Source organism: Rhinolophus ferrumequinum, chromosome 3 (assembly GCF_004115265.2).
Source record: "Rhinolophus ferrumequinum isolate MPI-CBG mRhiFer1 chromosome 3, mRhiFer1_v1.p, whole genome shotgun sequence".
NCBI classification, from domain to species: Eukaryota; Metazoa; Chordata; class Mammalia; order Chiroptera; family Rhinolophidae; genus Rhinolophus; species Rhinolophus ferrumequinum.
In genome coordinates this window covers 15,773,473-15,791,579 of record NC_046286.1, presented here as the reverse complement: position 1 = coordinate 15,791,579, position 18,107 = coordinate 15,773,473, and the positions used below count along the sequence as shown (strand labels likewise).

Below are 18,107 nucleotides of genomic sequence, written 5' to 3'. Positions count from 1 at the left end.
TTTCTCCTGGGTGAAGTCAACAGGCTGCAGTCTTTTGCAGGTGGAAGATTAACGTATGTGTCTTCCTAGGCTCCAACTTTTGAGAGTCCATAATTCTTAGTAGAGTAGCCAGGCAAAAACAGTATTGTTTGCTTTAAGAGTTATGATTAAGGCAGAACTTCTTGTCGCAGTTCGTGGCCAACTTTCCAGACATGTCTCTTTAAGATAAGTGCTGTGTGGCTGGCAGTAATTGGTGGGAAAGAAGAGGGGAAATCCTGGCTGGTTGCTGTGTGCCTCCGGGCCTGGCCTGCAGATAGGCCCCCTTCTGTGACACTGACGACAGCTGGAATGTGCTACCTTTCACTAGGGGCATCGGTGAGTCAGAAAAATTCAAACAAACAACACCTGGGCTACGGAGCCTGAGAAAAAGAAAATACATTCAACTGTCTGGACTCAGATTGTCCAGAGGCAATAGAGCATGGAAGAGGCTGTAAAATGCACACTCGCAGAGAAGTGGGGGAACCATCCTGTTTCTCCTAGGTCCCTGGTAGCCTCGGGCAGACAAGAAGCATCACTTTCCCAAGTTCTGAAGTCCTCAGGTTTGGAAGAGAGGAGGGGGACAGGTTTTGGCATTTCTATCCCAAACTGTAGGCCTGTCTAAGAGCTGTGAGCAGAATGTGCCCTGTGTCCCCAGCATCTGGCACAGTGCCTGGCCAGTAGGCACTCAATACATGTCGTGAAGTCACTTATAAGTCAACAAATCAAGGAATAAACTTTGCAAGGTTCGTGCCAAAATCCAATGGGTCACAATATGTTTTTCCTCACTGTAGATTGCTAAAGGATTTATTATGTTGAATCAAAGTAAACAAAGGTTTAGATAATTCTTCCATGTGTTATGAATAGTTTTGTCTCTAAATTTGGTTTTATTTTAAAATTTACTTTGGGTATTGCACGCTGAGTTCTAAAAACCCGTTTAATAATAACACCTCATAGTTTTATGATACTTTAGGGGTTTACAAAATGTTCACTTTTTTTTTTAATCTTCCATTTGAGTTGTGGCAGGTTATGGTTAAAAGAAAATGGATTTTGGAGTCAGAAAAATGGGGCTTCAAATCCCAGCTCTAACATTTGCTACCCGTGTAGCTTCAACTATTAGACCTCAGTTTTTTTACCTGCAAAATGGGGGTATGCACACTGTCCTCATGGCCCTGGAAACTAGCAGGATAAATGGCAGCTGCTATTATTATTATTATTATTATTATTTTTATCGTGATCATATTGGATCCATCTGGTATCACTGCAGAAAAAGGTGAGCAGTATCAGCTCTGTCAAGGCAAAAGAGGAAAAATAAGAGTAAGCAAATCCACTTGGAAACTGCCTGATTGTTTGCTCCCATGGAAGCACTAGCAGATGGTGTTTGAAAACGAAAAGCAAAGCTAAAGCCAAGAATAAGGTTATGTGCTAATATTGGCTCCCCGAGATTACCTTCTCAGTTTCCTCATTTGGATTAGAACATTAATTCCCAAACCTGCTTGATCCCTAGTAGCACCAGTGGCAATTGAAAAAAATACAGATTTCTGGGGGTAACCCATAAAGATCCTACTTTGGCTCACGTGGGTGGAAGCTCCAAAATATCCGTGTATGTAGAATTCCCTACGTGTGTATAATCGTCTGTCAAGGGTGGGCACCCTGGAATAGATGATTTCCAAGGGCAAACCTATAGCTTTCTGAGTTACTGTGGTATTTTTGAGCCTCTTTGCAAGAACTGACCATTTTCAAGGAGAAATTTCCCTCTCTATTAGAGGTTCCCCATTTTATCAGTCTCTGGGGAGAACTGAAGCTCAGACTGAGGGTGGTTCTGTAACTCTTTTAGAAGTTACTAAAGAACATAAAAAGTGGACGAAGGAAAGAGGCTGCTGCTTTATCTAAGAGTTGTGCAAATCCCACAGACAGGAACTCGCTCAAGTCACAGGAACTTTGCTCTTGTATTTTAAGCTCTTGGCTCAGCTCCTTGGAAGATCTCAGGGAAGAACTAACTGCCTTGGTTCTAGAGGGGAATGATGACATCAATGAATCACCATGTGCTTTTGAAGCACATACTTGTCCTCCAATTATGTGTGTCAAGAGCACTGAGAGGTGCGCTCAGCGGTGGTTGACAGGCACGACCCTCAGGCAGTCACTGATGTGCTAGGGTCAGACTCCGCGATGCGACAACACAGATGATGTAGTGGGTGACATGGGATTGTTATTGACCTCACTCATCTCCAAAGCAGCTCCCGTTCAGGAAATCCTGTTTACATTCATAGGGGGAGTGGATACGGACGGACCACAGCAAAGAGGATCCTGGAGCTAGGACTCCTCTGGAGAATATAAACATTACTTTTCAGGAAAAGGACTGTGTTCTAAGACAGACCTTGTAAATACGCAGCCGCCCTCCTTGCAGATGTTCCCAGTAGGCAATAGTCCGTGTCCAGATTTCGGATCACACAAATTAAGATACGCAGTTCTTTTTGCAGGATGCTTGTTTTCATCACGAAACCATTTGAGAATCAGAAAAAAAACCAAACCAAAACAAAACAAACAACAGGAAATTTGAGGCAATGCCATAGTGTCACGACAGACTGAGATTCCACATTGAGTTTTAAAAGTCACTGTGTTCTACAGTAAATGCATTTTTTTATGAGAAGAAAATACACCTTCAGGTGCATTCCTAATTGTATGAAAATATACACAGACTTTTTTGGTTAAGTTAATTACATCAGGTTGAACGATGTTAAAATGAAATAATTCTCAACAAGCTCGATGAGTAAAACCAACCTCGTAAGACAACTACTATAGTTTGCAACTCTAAGTGAACAAACATTATAGCTTTCTACTATAAACATTTATCAATTGGAGTTTCCCATAGTAAACTTATTCTATTTTAGTGCTTCACATAATTAATCACTGTAACATTTAAGACAAATTTTGCAATATAATAGGAGACATTGTTTGCCCTTTCAGAAAATATGAGACATAGAATTTTAATTTTATGATAAAGTATGCATCATAGATCCAGGTTTTACTTAAAATTTAAGGTCATAGTTTTGCAGGTATTCACTAATCTTTTCCTTATTTGACTGAAAACATAAAATAGGCCACAATTAGCCTTCTCAATGCATCTGTGTAAAAAATTTTCCTGTTCTTTGAAGGTTCTTCTTTAGGAGCTTACCGAGTCCATGGCTTTGCTCCAGTTATATGTTTCTGCCAAGAATAAGCCAACGATTCTGGCAGTGACAGAGAGGTGCATCTGTAACTCAGCTCAGAAAGTCACAGGCTTAACAAAACTTGGTTGGTCCCCCATTTATTATGTGGTAAGCTCCATGCCGCATGGAGTAAGTGAGGTCTTGAGAAGTGAAAGAAAAAGCCCCAGCCCTTGAGAAGTTTACAACTAGTGGACCAGAGATGATGTAATCTAGGAAACTATGAAAGAACATTTGTATACGTATGAAATATATGTTTATGTACTTGTATATAGTCTGCCTTGCCTTCAGTGGGCATGTATTGGGGAGCAGATGCATCTAGAATGCCAGCCAGTCAACCAACCTGGAGACAATTTGGAAAAGCTGTGAAGAACTGAAGCTTCTCTTTTATTTTACTTTCCAATTTACCAATTTCACTTTTGTTGAGCACCGATCATGTTCTGGACACCAGAGATACAGAAAAAGAACAAAGAGCCACACTGTGTGCATAGTCTAAGAACAGAGGGAATTCACTCCTGTGTTTCCCCGAAAATAAGACCTAGCTGGACAATCAGCTCTAATGCATCTTTTGGAGCAAAAATTAATATAAGACCCGGTATTATATTATATTATATTATATTATATTATATTATATGAAGACCCGGTCTTATATTATACTAAAATAAGACTGAGTCTTCTATTAATTTTTGCTCCAAAAGACTCATTAGAGCTGATTGTCCGGCTAGGTCTTATTTTCGGGGAAACACGGTAGTTGACTTTTCCCGAACTCTTCCAGTTATGCAAAGTTCAGCTCTCCAAATACATGCATTGAATGGTGTTTGAAACATACTGATTCATCCTGGTGTGGCACTCATTGTCTAGACTATTGACATAGCCTTCCTGCTCGGTCTCCTTGCTTCCCTTCTTGCCTCATGATACTCCGTTCTCCATACAGCAGACCCTGGCCTTGGATACCAAGAAGGCTGTGGTAATGGAGAGGAAGGACAAGTCCTAAGCTTAGTCTGTGAATCTCTCAAATGGCCAGAGACCACTGCTCCGAGACCAGACAGATCAGTTGCCTTCCTCCTTTAAATAGTAAAATTATAGGGACGGAGAACCAGGAAGGGAGACTTGCGGTGACCAGTCAGCAAACGCTTCTTTTCCTCTAAAAATGTTCATCAGAAATGCATAAAGGCTGATGTGTCCAGCATCCACATGTTCGTGGAGGCCCTTAAGTGTTAAAATGTTATCCTGTTGTCTCTCCGCCTGCCATGGGAAGTTCTCACAGCCCTTGTACGCTTTCATTTCAGTTGCCATGAGTGGTCCTGCCGCTAAAGAGTACACTGTTGACATTGAGATCAGTTTTGAAAACGCCTCCTTCCTGGAGCCTATCAAAGCTTACTTGAACAGCCTCAGTTTTCCAATTCAAGGCAATGACACTGATCAAGCGACCAACATTTTGAGTATAGGAGTGACAACAGGTGAGTAAAAGACCCATTGCTTCAGAATGGAGGATAGGGGATATCAGGACAAAGGCTGTCTGAGATCCTTACAGTGAAAGTATACTTACGCAGTGGGCAAGGGAATGGCCCAGCAGGCCTGATGTGGTTTTATGATTTCGTAGCCTTCCTGATAAAGTCCCTATTGATAAATTGCAATCATTTTCCTTATTTTAAATGGTGACCAAATGTTTACTTTGTGGTTTGTCTGTTGGTTGTCGTTAAGTGGTCTCAATATATGGCCACGACAAACTACTGGGTTCTCTTACCCTGGGCAATCAGTGGGTAGAGCAAGGACTGGTTCAGGATATTAATTAGTGGCAAGTTCCCTTCTTTTTGGCCCCATAAGTCAGGAAATAGGAACCAGAAATATGCCTGGATCAGAAGAAGGGAAGTAGAACCTCCCATACTTCCTCCCATACTATAGGATTGGACTTTCTGGTCACTGACTCTCTTTCTAGGTTGTGCTAGATCTCACACATCTGAGGGGACCATCACCTGTATGCCACAGTAGTTGTGAGACGGGTTTACCCCTTGTCCTATAAAAGGTTACCGTTTTGTAAATTGCAAAGCACTAACAGATGTTGGGCTTTATTATTCTAAAATGGAAGCAAGAATATAATTTCTGTTTTTCAAAAGTCTTTTCAAATTCTTATGTTTAAAATAGCCTATCACAATGTCAGTCTATGCATCTTAATTTTCAGTTCTTAGCATATGCTGCTCGAACCTGAAAGAGCTGTCTTCATAGCTCCCTTTGTATTCCATTTCCCAACAAATTCTACATTGGCACTAATTTCCTTGGGTTCTCTGACCGAATGCCAATGTGCAGTGTGCGTCATCCAGCAGCTGAAAGCATATTCCATGCTCCTCAAATGTCGTTGCACACAGCATTCTTCGGTAGAATATCTCACGAAACTAGTTACATTGAAGCAACATAGGAAACACCCTTCTCCGGTTCCCACTCAGCACAGATCTCCTGCCTCTAAAATTACTTCCCCTACTTATGGGAAAAAATGAATAATTTGATAGCTGTTTAGTCGATTTTGTTTTGCTTCCCCATTTTCTTAAAACCTTTGGCCTCTATTTGGGTACTAGAAAGCAAACCTACTAAAGGAAACAGACCAGTCGGTATCAAAGACGTCATTCATTTCCATTAAACAGCTTGTGATTATGAACATTTGAGCTTCAGTGGTGAGCTTAGGTTAACACTCAATATAGACACATTAACAAACTCTCCCTGATTTATTTTGTTCTACTGGAGGCGTGGCTTCAAGGGGCTCCCCTGTTTCGGACATTTTAGAAACTGGTTCACCTAAGTGTACAAGTTGGGTTAACAAATTCACAACTTGGATAAACAAGTTGCACTTTTAAGATGCAAATGCCCTGGGAAAGTTTAATTTATCCTGCCAGCAAGACTGGTCACTCACACGTTGGAGGGGTGAATCCTTTCTGAAAGGTGAGAGAGTCTGAGGTTCATGGACTTCAGGGCCGGCTGGGAGGGCGGGGGAGAGTTGACCTCAGAGAGGAGCGGCTGGGATGGGTGCGTAAGGAAGGGTAGATGCACTGACTCCAATACTAATGCCTGAGCACCCTCAAATTTTCTCCACTCCCCTTTTCCCATGCTTTCCCCACCCACTCTTCCAACAGCTGACCTTATGATCCTTTCAAGAAAGACATTTTTAATGATAGTAAACAAAACAGGATGTTTAGGATCAGACAATATGTGTAAAACACCAAACAATACCTCGAGTTCAGCCGGTGGTCTTGAGATGATTGCTTTTGTCATCCTTTTAAAGCATGTATGTATTTTACATGGGAGGCAAAAGTTCTTCAAATACTACCCTCACATCCCTCCCAAAAATGAACGAATGAAAAAAGAAAGAGAAAGGAAGAAAAAAATGCTTTAGCAGTGGGATTTCAGGTCGGTAAGAGAGAGATTTTGATAAAGGGGGTCTTGTTGGTTCCCTTCAAATTACCCCCTGCCAATGTTCACTGTTCTCACGAGCAGCCTTAATTTCCTCTGTGTCTTATGATTCTGTTCAATTCCCACCTACTTCTTGGGTACAGGATTGCATCCGCATCCAAGGATTAACTGGAACTTGGTTTTTCCTCCTGTGTCAGGCAAAATTATTTGATGTCTACACTCAATATAGACATATTGACAAACTCTCCCTGATTTATTTGATGGCTTTATTTGATTTATTTGATGGCTTTCCTTTGAATAGTCACTCTGTTGAGCCTTTGCCTAGGTGCCCATCTGCATAACCAATAGCACCCAGTGATATGCCTTTGGTCCAGTTTTAGAAATAAATTCAAAGCCCGCCGTTTTCAGAGCATTTTTCAATGTCCCCATGGGATCAGAGTCTGTGGGGGTTCTCACATTTGACTTGAAATGTGAAAGGCACAATGTTGCTTGTACTTTATGTTTTTTATCTATTGGCTGCATAACAAATTACCCCAAAACTTAGCGGTGAAACACAATTTATTATGTCACACAGTTACTCAGGGCCAGAAATCTGGGAGAAGCTAAGCTGTGGCTCTGGCTCAGGGTCCCTCATGAGGTTGCAGTCGAGCTGTCAGCCAGAGGGGCAGTCTTACCTGAAGGCTCCACTAGGGGTAGAAAATCCACATTCAAGCTCACTCATGTGGTTGTTGGCAGGCCTCAGGTCCTCACTAGTTGTTGGCTAGAGACCTCAGTTCCTCGCTCTGTGGGCCTCACGATGGCATGTCCTCAATTTGATTACAGCTGGCTTCCCCCAGAGCAAGTGATCCAAGAGAGAATGGGAGAGAGCCACCGAGATGAAAGGCACAGTGTCTTTTATAACTGAATCTCAGAAATGATATATCATCACTTCGGCTACATTCTGTTGGTCACACCACCCTAGTGCACTATGAGAGGGAACTACAAAAGGGGTGAATACGCAGAGGCAGGGATGGTCAGGGGCCATCGTGGTGGCTGCCTGCCTAATACACACTGACTGTCCAGGAATCTGTTTATCATGTTATCGTTGGAGGCATCCTCTGGGTTAGTCGGAGTAGACATCTTTTCGATGGCCTTGCATAATAGTATGGTGATTCATACGGGAGTCATGGGAATCTCATGCGGTACTATTGCACTTCCCAGAAAGTCAACGTGGAGTCGCGTTAGTCTATAAATACTTGTAGCCTATAAATACAAAGGTAGTGATCACCTTCTCTCTCCTCACCATTTTTGGTTGATGACAGTTTGCAGACCTACTGGAAATGAAATCTGGTGCTCCTGCGAGACAGGCTATAGGTGGCCTCAGGAACAGTGCCTCCACAATCTCACTTGTCAAGAGCATGGCAGCTCCCCTGCAGGCCATCATTGTAGTTGCCTTAAAGGATTGCCTCCCAAGGGACCTTATTGCCAGCTCAAGAGAGGTAAGTAACTGCTCATTAAATGTTTGTTTGTTGAGTGGCTATTTAACACCAGCTCAAGCAAATGTTTCTCTGTCCTGTGAGTACTTAAACGCTCAAATGAGATTATTAAATACTGCCCTGTGTTTTTCAGCTGTTACCCTGAGAATGTCGGTCAGACTCAATGTGGGCTTTCAAGAAGACCTCAGGAACTCTTCCTCTGCCCTCTATAGATCCTACAAGACTGACTTGGAAACAGCGGTAGGTTTTGGCCCAGGAGCCTTTTAATGAACTAATGCTTTAGGCTGAACTGAATCTATTGTGTTGACAGTGGATAGTTTGCTTGGATCTGTCAGAATTTATGAATGTGGATGTCAAAGTTATTCCTATACATCTAGGTTGATGAATTAAGTGCTCAAAAGAAACAGTGTTTGGGGGATGATTGACATCTTGACTACAGGTGGAACTTCTTCCCAGAGTAGAATTAATTCAGATAAGATTTAGTGGCATCAACTCACTGAAACCTATTCAGAGGCCCAAGAATCTGGTTTAGAAGCACCAGATGGTGCATTTCTATTCATCTTCACACACTGCATGGGTGAAACCCCAACATCTTTTGGGCAGAACAGCCCAAGCCTGGAACAGAGGGTTCCAAATCACTCTACACATTGAAGACATTTAAATGTACTCAAGTAAAAATCGAGAATATTCTATGAGTGTTAACTGTGTGCCAGACACTATTCTAAGTGCTTTGCACTGGATTAATTCATCTAAACCTAAGTGCTTGGCTTGAGGTAACTCATTAGGAATAGAGCTTCCTGAGTGGTGTGGCGCAAATTATTACAGGTGGGCTGGAATCATGACTTCCCTTAACTCTCTGGGCAGCGGAGCCCCTGCCTCAGGCCAGAAGGAGGCCAAGAGCTTATCCCAATGTGCCACAGAAATGTTATCGTTTTCCCTGGGTTCCATGATAAAAAGCTGATACAGAAGTGCTCTTGAGCTTCTGATTTGCATAGGTGGGGTGTAGTAGTTCTCCACAGCATGAGAATCACCCCACCCCTTCCCACACACCCCCCCCCACACTAAACTGCGTACTTTTGAGGAAAGAGAGAGTTAAACATATTAATCTTTGAATTCCACCCATCAGGTACCTGCACAGTGTTTTGCATATCACATCTACCCTACAAATGTGATTTGAATCAAATTAAATCTCCTGTAGGGTTGGTATTCAGAAAAATAGAATAAAAACATCATCAAAAAGCACACTGGCTCAACCAATGTTGCACTATGTTAAGTGAAGGATCAGGCAGGGTGGTGGTCGTGAGCTACACCTCATAGATCTCTACCTACAGGAAAGTAATTGATCAAAGGCCCCCGCTGCTGCCCCCAAAAGCCATGACAGTGCTTGCTGCTCCCTGCTAATGAATGAGCACGGCAGGTCTGTGTCTAGCAGACATGGGACTCCTTTGAAAGCTTTACTGAACCTTCCCAAGTTCAGTCTAGGATGAATCCATCCAATCTTTCTTCCCACTCTCTTTCACTCAGGACCTGACGTTTCGCCTTGCCTTACTGCTGCCTCCCCCATATTTTTGGAATACACGTTTTGCACATAGTGTTTGCTTCTTGGAGAACCCAGACTGACGTAGGCAGATAGGAATTACTTCTTCAAAGATCCGCCAATGCCAGCGCTAATAAAATGCACAGGAGAAAATTTTACCCGGGGTTATAAGGAATATGCACTTTTTAGTTTGTTTCAAATCTTTGACATCTCTCTCACTGGACCTTGATATATGACACTGGTCTTGCTTTATTTTCCAGTTCTGGAAAGGTTACAGCATTTTACCAGGCTTCCAATTGGTGACTGTGACAGGATTCAGGTAAGAATGCTATAATCGGGTTATTTCTGTCCAATGGCAGAGGACAACACATTAGTGAAGGAGGAAGAGCCCATTAGAAGGGCATTATCTGGGACACTCAACAGGAGCATTTTGGTAGCAGTGATGACAATGCCAGGTTGCTGGGGCTTAAATACTGAGAACTGTAGCTCACTTCTTACAGATGTATCTACTTAGAAGGAAGGTGAGAGAAAGACTCATGTCCATTCTGTGCACACAAGAATTTGGAAACAAAGATTTGGAATAAGTTTGTAGTCGAGGGAGGTCAGAAATAAAAAGTTAAATTGTATCATGCGATGATGGCTTTATTCAAGAAAAGTTGGCCAGCCAGCCAGGACGAGAGATGCACGCTGCAATGTGAATTGCTCCCTCTGGAGTTGGGCACCCTGGTAGATCTGAGCAGGTTTGTACAGTGTTTCAAAAAGTTAGTTGCCAATCTTAAAAATTAAGGATGTTTATAGAAACATACAGGATTTTGGTTTCACTTGACATTTAGCATATCTCTAACTCTGAGCCAACATGGCTGTGTGACAGCAGTCTCTGCATTGTGGCTGCCACCCTATGACCAACTTAGGTGATTTAGTTCACTCTTCCCTGGCTATTTCGTTCATTTATGTTACCTGTTTGCAGACATTTGAGTGTGCAAGCCCTGCCTTGGGCTTTCACGTAGAGCTTGAAAAAAACGTTGATTTCAGTGAACCCTTGAAGATAAAAGTACCCAGGCTGTTTCTGCCATTTTGTTTTCCCATGCAAATAACCAGAAGGGTCTAGACTTTTCCTATGCACTTTCTGCTTTACTGAACTGAGTGTTCTCCATCCAGGCCCGGAAGTGTGGTTGTGAGCTATGAAGTCAAGACGACCACACCATCACCTGAGTTAATGCATAAAGCGAATGAGCGAGTGTCCCAGAAACTCAACCAGACCTACAAAATGGACGACAGTTCCTTTCAGGCAGTTACTAGTAGTAAGTAGAACATTGCTACATTTTTTTAATGCATAGATTCTATTTAGATATGGCAATGGTGTTTATCATTATGCTTAATCTAGGAAATTGCATTAGATGTCCCCTGTGGAAAGTGTCTCCAGTCCTGGCATAGAGGTTAACATGTCATCTCTAGGTCTTTGGCTGGTGCAGAGCCTCCTACTGCAACTAATTTCACTAATGGGGGAGGGCTTATAGGGGAAAAGATTTTATAAGGGAGCTACAGAGCATCTGGGTTTATGGAAATTTTCCATTAACAGGCCCAAAACATCCAAAAAAATAAAACCAACATTGTGGTGGGGGGTAGGATATTCATGAAACGCACTGATATTAAATAGGGGGCCACTGTTATTTTAGAACAGTAGTTCTCAAAGTGTGGTGCCTCACCAACAGCATCAGTAAGCACCACCTGGGAACTTGTTAGACATGCAAATTCTTGGGGCCCCAGATCAAGTGGGGACAATCTGTGTATCAGGTGATTCCGATGCATGGGAAAGTTTGAGAGCCACTGCTTTGGGCCACGTATAACAGTTGTAAAAATCCTGGGATTTTAGACGTTCTCCACCATTTTAGAAATGGGGTACAGAGTGGGGCTTTGTTGTGTTAGTAGGTGGGCAGACCTATTATTGCTTGGGGGATAGGAAGAGGAGATGGCTAGGCAGGGAATTGGTGGGCAGGAATTAGCTGGCAGATGTTCTAGATAACTCAGGCCCTTGGTTCCGTAGTGAGGGTGATTCCTCTTGGACCAACGTAGTCTGCTGTGTGGGAAGGCACTGCAAGAACTGGGAGAAAGTGTGCCCTTCTCACCAGTTAGGCTGTCCTCAATAGCGGGCTTTTACTCTTTCTTTTTACATTCTCTGCTGGTATTTTTAGACATCAGATCATTGATGAAAAATAAAATATTGAAAGAGATAATGGTAAGAAAGTGCTATACCATAGCACCATAGCAAGATAAAATAGCAAAATCAAAACTGAGGATAAATAAGGCAGCAACAACATAGATAAAAAAACCCAGAAAATTAAAGGAAAGGGTATATATGGCCTAAAAGTGTGGACTCGCATAGAAACAATTTCAGCGATGCCACCACTTCCTGACCCTTACTTCCACCCCACCAACCAACAGATGCTTTACCCTAACAAATTCTTTTTATTTACTGTTCTGAGTGCATAGGAAAGCAGAAGTTTCTAGTATAGGTAAGCTTCAATTACGATTACTCTTCCCCCAAATTTTTCGTTGTGCCGACAAAGGCTAGCCCTTTAAATGAATAAGGATCCAGGAGTTTTACTGGTTGGTGGCGGACTGTCAGTTCAGAAATAAGGGTACTGATAGCACAGTTCACAAAAGTGCTTTAGTATCCATGGCTATTCTTTCAAAGTGCAATGAAGTCATTGTGAAAAGTGCTCGACCCCCTTTTCTGCAGAGGATCTACATTTGTCCCTGTGCTCCTTCGAAAACCGGGATGTGATTCTGTGCCATGTGCAGCCTTAGACCAATAAACATGAATTTATATCATGTGCCATTCCACGGGGCAACTTGGACACCATCCTGCTATCCGTAGTGTTGGTGGTGTTTACACAGAATACAAATATCAAAAAAAATCAAGTGACTGAGTGCTTTTTAAAAGTTACACTTATAGAAATGCTTAAAGATGGCAGAACAGGTAAATGCTGTGTCTCCCATGACCACATTGAAATCATAATTAAACTATAGAAAAATCAACCTCGAGAATCATCTGAAGATTAGCTGAACAAAGCCCTTATAACTAGGGATATAAAGAAGAAGCCATGTGGAGACTGTAAACCATAAAACAAGCTATAATTATATTTGGGAGGCAAAGGAGAGGAAGAAAACAAGAAATAAAAATGCTGACTGAATGTGTTGGTATCAGGAATTTATTTTTAAATCCATCTTTACAAAACACAAAGGGCACATGACAAATTTCAAAATAGTCCCATTGATTTTGTCATATATTAATCCTCTGGTGACGTTTGATTAATCAGCAGGGTCCGTTCACCAGAACACTCTTCTTTAATCACTCCCAGTAACTTTGTGATCAGTGCTATACTACCATATGATACTGGCAGTTTTACTAACGGTGGTTATTAGCAACAACAGTAATGCAAAGACGGACTATTGTATCTTTTCCGTGTTAAGCCCAACGGGTTACACATGTTTCATCTTCATCTATTCTGTGAGATATTATTATCTTCACTTTACAGGTGAGGAAATTGAGGCTTAGAGAGGGTAAATAATTTGCCTGAGGACACCTACTAAGTAACACAAGTCTCTGTGACTTCAAAGCCCAGTCACTATATTAAACATTCACAGGTGGCCTTGATTCCTAATAGTTGAATGTGCTTTTTAAAAATCTTATTTTACTCAGGAACCTATAAAAAGTAGTAAGAAATATTTATATCCCTTCATATTTTGACGAGAACATCATACCACCTCAAAGTAATTTGATGGGGTGTTTTAGTCCCCTGTTTACCATATAGAGAGGATCTGGCAGGCATGAAGCCCCAAGCAAAAAACAAAAGAGGCTTCTTAGAGCCTCCTTACCCAGCTCCTCTGATTTCCTCAACACATGGTACACATGACATAGCACAAGAAACAACTTGGAGGAAAAAAACTGCCTGTTGTGTAAGCAAAGGATACCCTTAAAAAGACATACAAAACTAAAAGACATTGTGTTTTTATTTCTGTCTGTGAGATGACTTAATGCAGTGATTCCCCAGAATTTTAATGTAAAACAATAATAGATACTATTCCCTCAAATCACCTCCCAAGATAGCTTTTATTGCTTTCCAGACAAGGGAGCTGCAGCTCAGAGAGGCTAAGCAAGTGCCCCAGGGTCACACAGCTACACGTGACACAGATCCAGGATTCAAATCTAGACCTGTGTGTCTGTAAAGCTTCCACACGTAAGGGCCCATGGGTATTAGGTCTTAAAAAATTATTCCCCAAGCAGACTTTATTATTTAAAAAAAATTGTTTTCCCATTTCTAATTCATCAAAGATGTAGAACAGAGCTTTCAGTCAGCATGAGATATCAGTTATGGGTAAGAAGCCGTTGATATTATTCAAGTCCGTAGCAAAGAAACTTGATGTTTAAGTTAGTTGGTATGGCTTTTTCATAAGCAAATAGGCATTTTTCTACCAGACAATTTGAAATATTGAAAATGTTTTTGGGACTCCCAAACTGTGCAAAGTGTGCAAAGACCCCAAACTGGAAACACTCCTAGTATCTGTTATTCTGGCAGGCTGTAATTCTTTGGGCTTCAGATACCAGCCACCCAGGGATGGAGTGAGGAGGACGTGTTGCCTCATTCCAGTCAGCACCGCAGATGCTGTGGCGACCTGCCTGGTGGTGACATCTGGTGAGTGGCATCAATTCCGTTTATTGGCTTTGGAATCCTAATAGTTCTTTTCTTTGGGTTTCCAGATGAAACGAAATTCTCTATCATACCAGAAATCATCTTTGAAGGGGATACGGTAACTCTGACGTGTGAAAATGAAGTTTTGTCCTCCAACGTGTCCTGGCACCATGTCGCAAGACGCGCTGACATCCAGAACAGCAGCAGGTTCTCCATTTACACCTTTGTGCTCAACAACATGACCTCCGTGTCACGCCTCATGATTTATAACATCACTCAGGGTGATGCAGGTGGGTTTCCATCCAGTTACTGGGGGCAGGAAAGAAATGAAGAACTCACGAAGAAGCAAACCAGAGAATGTGTACAGAGCGTGTTCCTCTTCAAAAAGAAGTCATTGGGCTCAACTTTTCAAAATTGAAAATACATCTCAGGCATCTCAGCCGAGCAAATTTAGCCTTGGGAGACAGATACAGTTTTCCACATTTACTGAGGCTTCTGAATTGGGACCTAAGACAAAAAGCAGACATTTGTTTTTAATCTTTTAAAATTTTAAAACAGCTTTGTTAAGGTAGAATTGACATATAATAAGCTGTACATACAGAGGGTGCCCCAAAAATGTATACACATTTTAAGAAAGGAAATAAAAACTATTAAAATTGTAATATTCCATATACTTGTATACCGATAGCAAAAGATGAATACGAGTCACATTCGACTTCTGCAATGACAAGAGGTGGTCAGAGTGGTTACCATCAGCATCCAGACACTTCTGATTATAGCGAACTATTGCGTGAGCAATGTTGACCAAAGTGTTCTCTTGCATACTTTTTTTTTTTGGCATCCCCGGTATTTAAAATATACAATTTAATAAGTTTTGACGCATATATACACCTGTGAAATTATCACCATAATCAGGACAGTGGGCATATCTGTCCCCCCCAATTTTTTGTATTCCATTATAAACCCTTCCACTGGCCCCTGCTGGCTCCCCCTCCCCCAGCATACTACAGAAGCGTACGTCTTAAACCTGACATCCTAGAATTTAATAACTACATTGTAATCCAGAGGTCAACAGGGCCATCTTTTTCTCTGAATGAGAAGTTGGGTTGCAGACACATGTTTCCTGTCACATCTTTGTTGATTCTGATTTTGCCATGTCATAGAAATAATATTAAATAAAATGCTAAAATTATGCAGTCTTCTAATTCTCCAAGGCTTTCCAGTTTTCCCTGTCTACCTCTTCTATCCCCCCTTTCTTCTTACCAGTGAAGACTCTGAGATTTCTGCTATTTCCTTAGAATACCTCTCTACTCTTTACCTTGTAGCATCAGAAATATCTACATTGACCTTCTGCACTTCCTGAATGTTCCCTCAGGGTTGTTCCGACCAAATTTCAGATGCTTTTGAAAAAATGATGTTTCTTGAAGCACTGACATGACACCTGAGATGAGGTTATCATTCTTCTAAGGAAATACATATCTGTAGTAACAATAAATGCTTTTGTGTATCCTGTGCAGGTGACTATATTTGCAAACTGACATTAGATATTTTTGAATACGAGTCCAGAAAAAGAGTTAATGTTACACCCATCCGAATTTTGGCAAATGAAGAAATGAAGGTGTTGTGTGACAACAGTCCTGTATCTTTGAACTGCTGCAGCGAGATTAATGTCAATTGGAGTAAAATAGAATGGAAGCAGGAGGGCAAAATATACGTCCCAGGTAAGAATGTTAGATGCCTTTTTGCAAAGAAGTTTTTGTCTCTTGGCCAAGTAAAAATGGGAGATGCAGTGGGTGGAAGAGGAAATGTCAGATGGCTGTTTTTTCCCCCGGACTTCAGACTGTGAAAAAGTACTAGGTTTGATGCCAGCTCCAGCTTAGCTAGAGCAAAATTCCCAAAATATATGCATACAAGTGTCACGCTTGAGTTGTAGACAAGATCCTGGCAGAGAAGACTCAAGAGGGGGTGATCTGATTACATAGCTCCACAGCATTTCCCGCCAACAGAAAAGCTTATCCCCACCTACCTTCCCTTTCCACCTTCAGCAAAGAGCTGAGGATGAGGTCATCGGCTTTGCTTTGGGAGACTGACTTGGAACGCCTCATTTCTGTGTCTCTTCTCTTATTGTCTGTCCTTCTCATTTCTCCATCTTTGTATCCACATTTTCTTCTATGTTATCTAATTCTGTGTCTCTGTTTTTTTAAATCTCTCTTGTAGACCTGTTTGCTTCTCAATTGTTTCCTGTTAGTTTCTGCTCTTGTTTGCTTTCATTTTCGATCTGAGATCTTACTTGAAGTTCCCTACCACCCAGTTTATACTGATAAATGATAATAATAATAATAAATGAAAATAGCAATACTCTTTTATATATCAGTTTATGATTAACCCATTTTTAAAAAAACAGTTTATTACTTTTAATCACATTCAAACTTGACCACAAATTTAAAGCTGGTGTTTTTTGCCTCTCATTTTCAAAGAAGGAAAACGAAGTCCAAATTAAATGACTTGTTCAAGGTTGTCACAATCGGAAAGGAAAAAGCATTGGGACTCACCCCAAGCCTTGTTTCATAGGACCAGGCTTTATGTTGGCCAAACTATATTACCATGCCCGGTGCACCAGCGATGGAGCAAGCTGATCTGGCAGAGTTTGTACTGAAGTAGAAGACTGTTTTCTGCCTAGAACCCGCATGTAACAAGATCCAGTCCTTCCCTTAAGAAATGACAATATTAAGTGCTCGTCTTTACAGTAAAAAAACAAAACGAAACAGGAAAGTAAAATGCGGCTTTGTCCATGATATACATTGGTGACTTTATTTTACAAAGCCTTTGCTATCAGACAAAATTATAAAACATGAACTAATGATCAATCTACAGGCGACTTTTCCTGAGCCCGTCTATTTTGCAAAGCACTTTTCCGCTGCAGCATTTGTATTCCACCGTAAAGCACTCAGAATGGGAAAGGCATCTGGTATCTTGAAAATGTTGACACATGGTAGGTACATTTAGTCACTTCCCTGATGTTTAAGAAAGAGGAGGTGTAGGCATCCTGAAGGAACTGCCAGATGGGAGAGAGACCTTGCACAGTTCCCGAGGTACTGACTTACAAGCTTTCAACTCTAAGAGGTGAATAACCTCGCCCTCTGGCAGAGGAACCAGGAAGACAGTGAGGCAGATGCTCCGGGACCTCTCTGTAGCCACCACTTCTTCAGACGTTCCTGATGTCCCGTGAGAGCTGAACCGACTGCAGAACAATGGACTTCCTGTCACGGGGCTGGCCACCAGGGGACCTGCACACATCAGTTCTTTGATGAATTAGCCTCTGCTCTAGGCCCCTGGCCTTTCTTCCCCCTCCCTTGCTGCCCCTTCTCTGTACCCGTCTTTCTCCAAATTCCTCAAGTGCTTTAACACCCATTTTTCCGGGTCAGTGGGAGGCAATCTAGATTAATAATTCACCCAAAACAATTTGAACTGAATGTGTTACTTCTTCTCAGACACACATACATTTCATTTTCAAAACACTCTGACAAAGGATAAAACAGAAAGAAGTAATCAGCAACGGTAGAATTTCTAGCTTTCAGGGAGGGGGTTTCTTGAACAGGGAGGGATTTTTGTGGTTTTCCAAATCATTGGGCACCAACTATTGTATTGATGATAATGGTAGCAGAAGGTATCCAGTAGTGCCCCCTGACCCACGGGGAATGCGTTCCAAGACCCCCAGTGGATACCTGAAACCGCAGCTAGTACCAAATGCCAAATACACTGTTTTTCCTATACATAC

The 18,107-nt window shown here is 41.7% G+C and overlaps 1 protein-coding gene across 1 annotated transcript in view; it reads left to right on the top strand.

Moving 5' to 3' along the window:
• The window catches only part of ADGRF5 (adhesion G protein-coupled receptor F5), a 72,316-nt gene that overhangs the window by 28,336 nt on the left and 25,873 nt on the right, over positions 1-18,107 (top strand). The window contains exons 4-10 of the mRNA XM_033100540.1: positions 4,511-4,681; positions 7,925-8,101; positions 8,232-8,338; positions 9,896-9,954; positions 10,794-10,936; positions 14,398-14,619; positions 15,847-16,050. Of these exons, the coding sequence (XP_032956431.1) occupies positions 4,511-4,681; positions 7,925-8,101; positions 8,232-8,338; positions 9,896-9,954; positions 10,794-10,936; positions 14,398-14,619; positions 15,847-16,050 (1,083 nt within the window). The remainder of the gene's footprint in view (positions 1-4,510; positions 4,682-7,924; positions 8,102-8,231; positions 8,339-9,895; positions 9,955-10,793; positions 10,937-14,397; positions 14,620-15,846; positions 16,051-18,107) is intronic.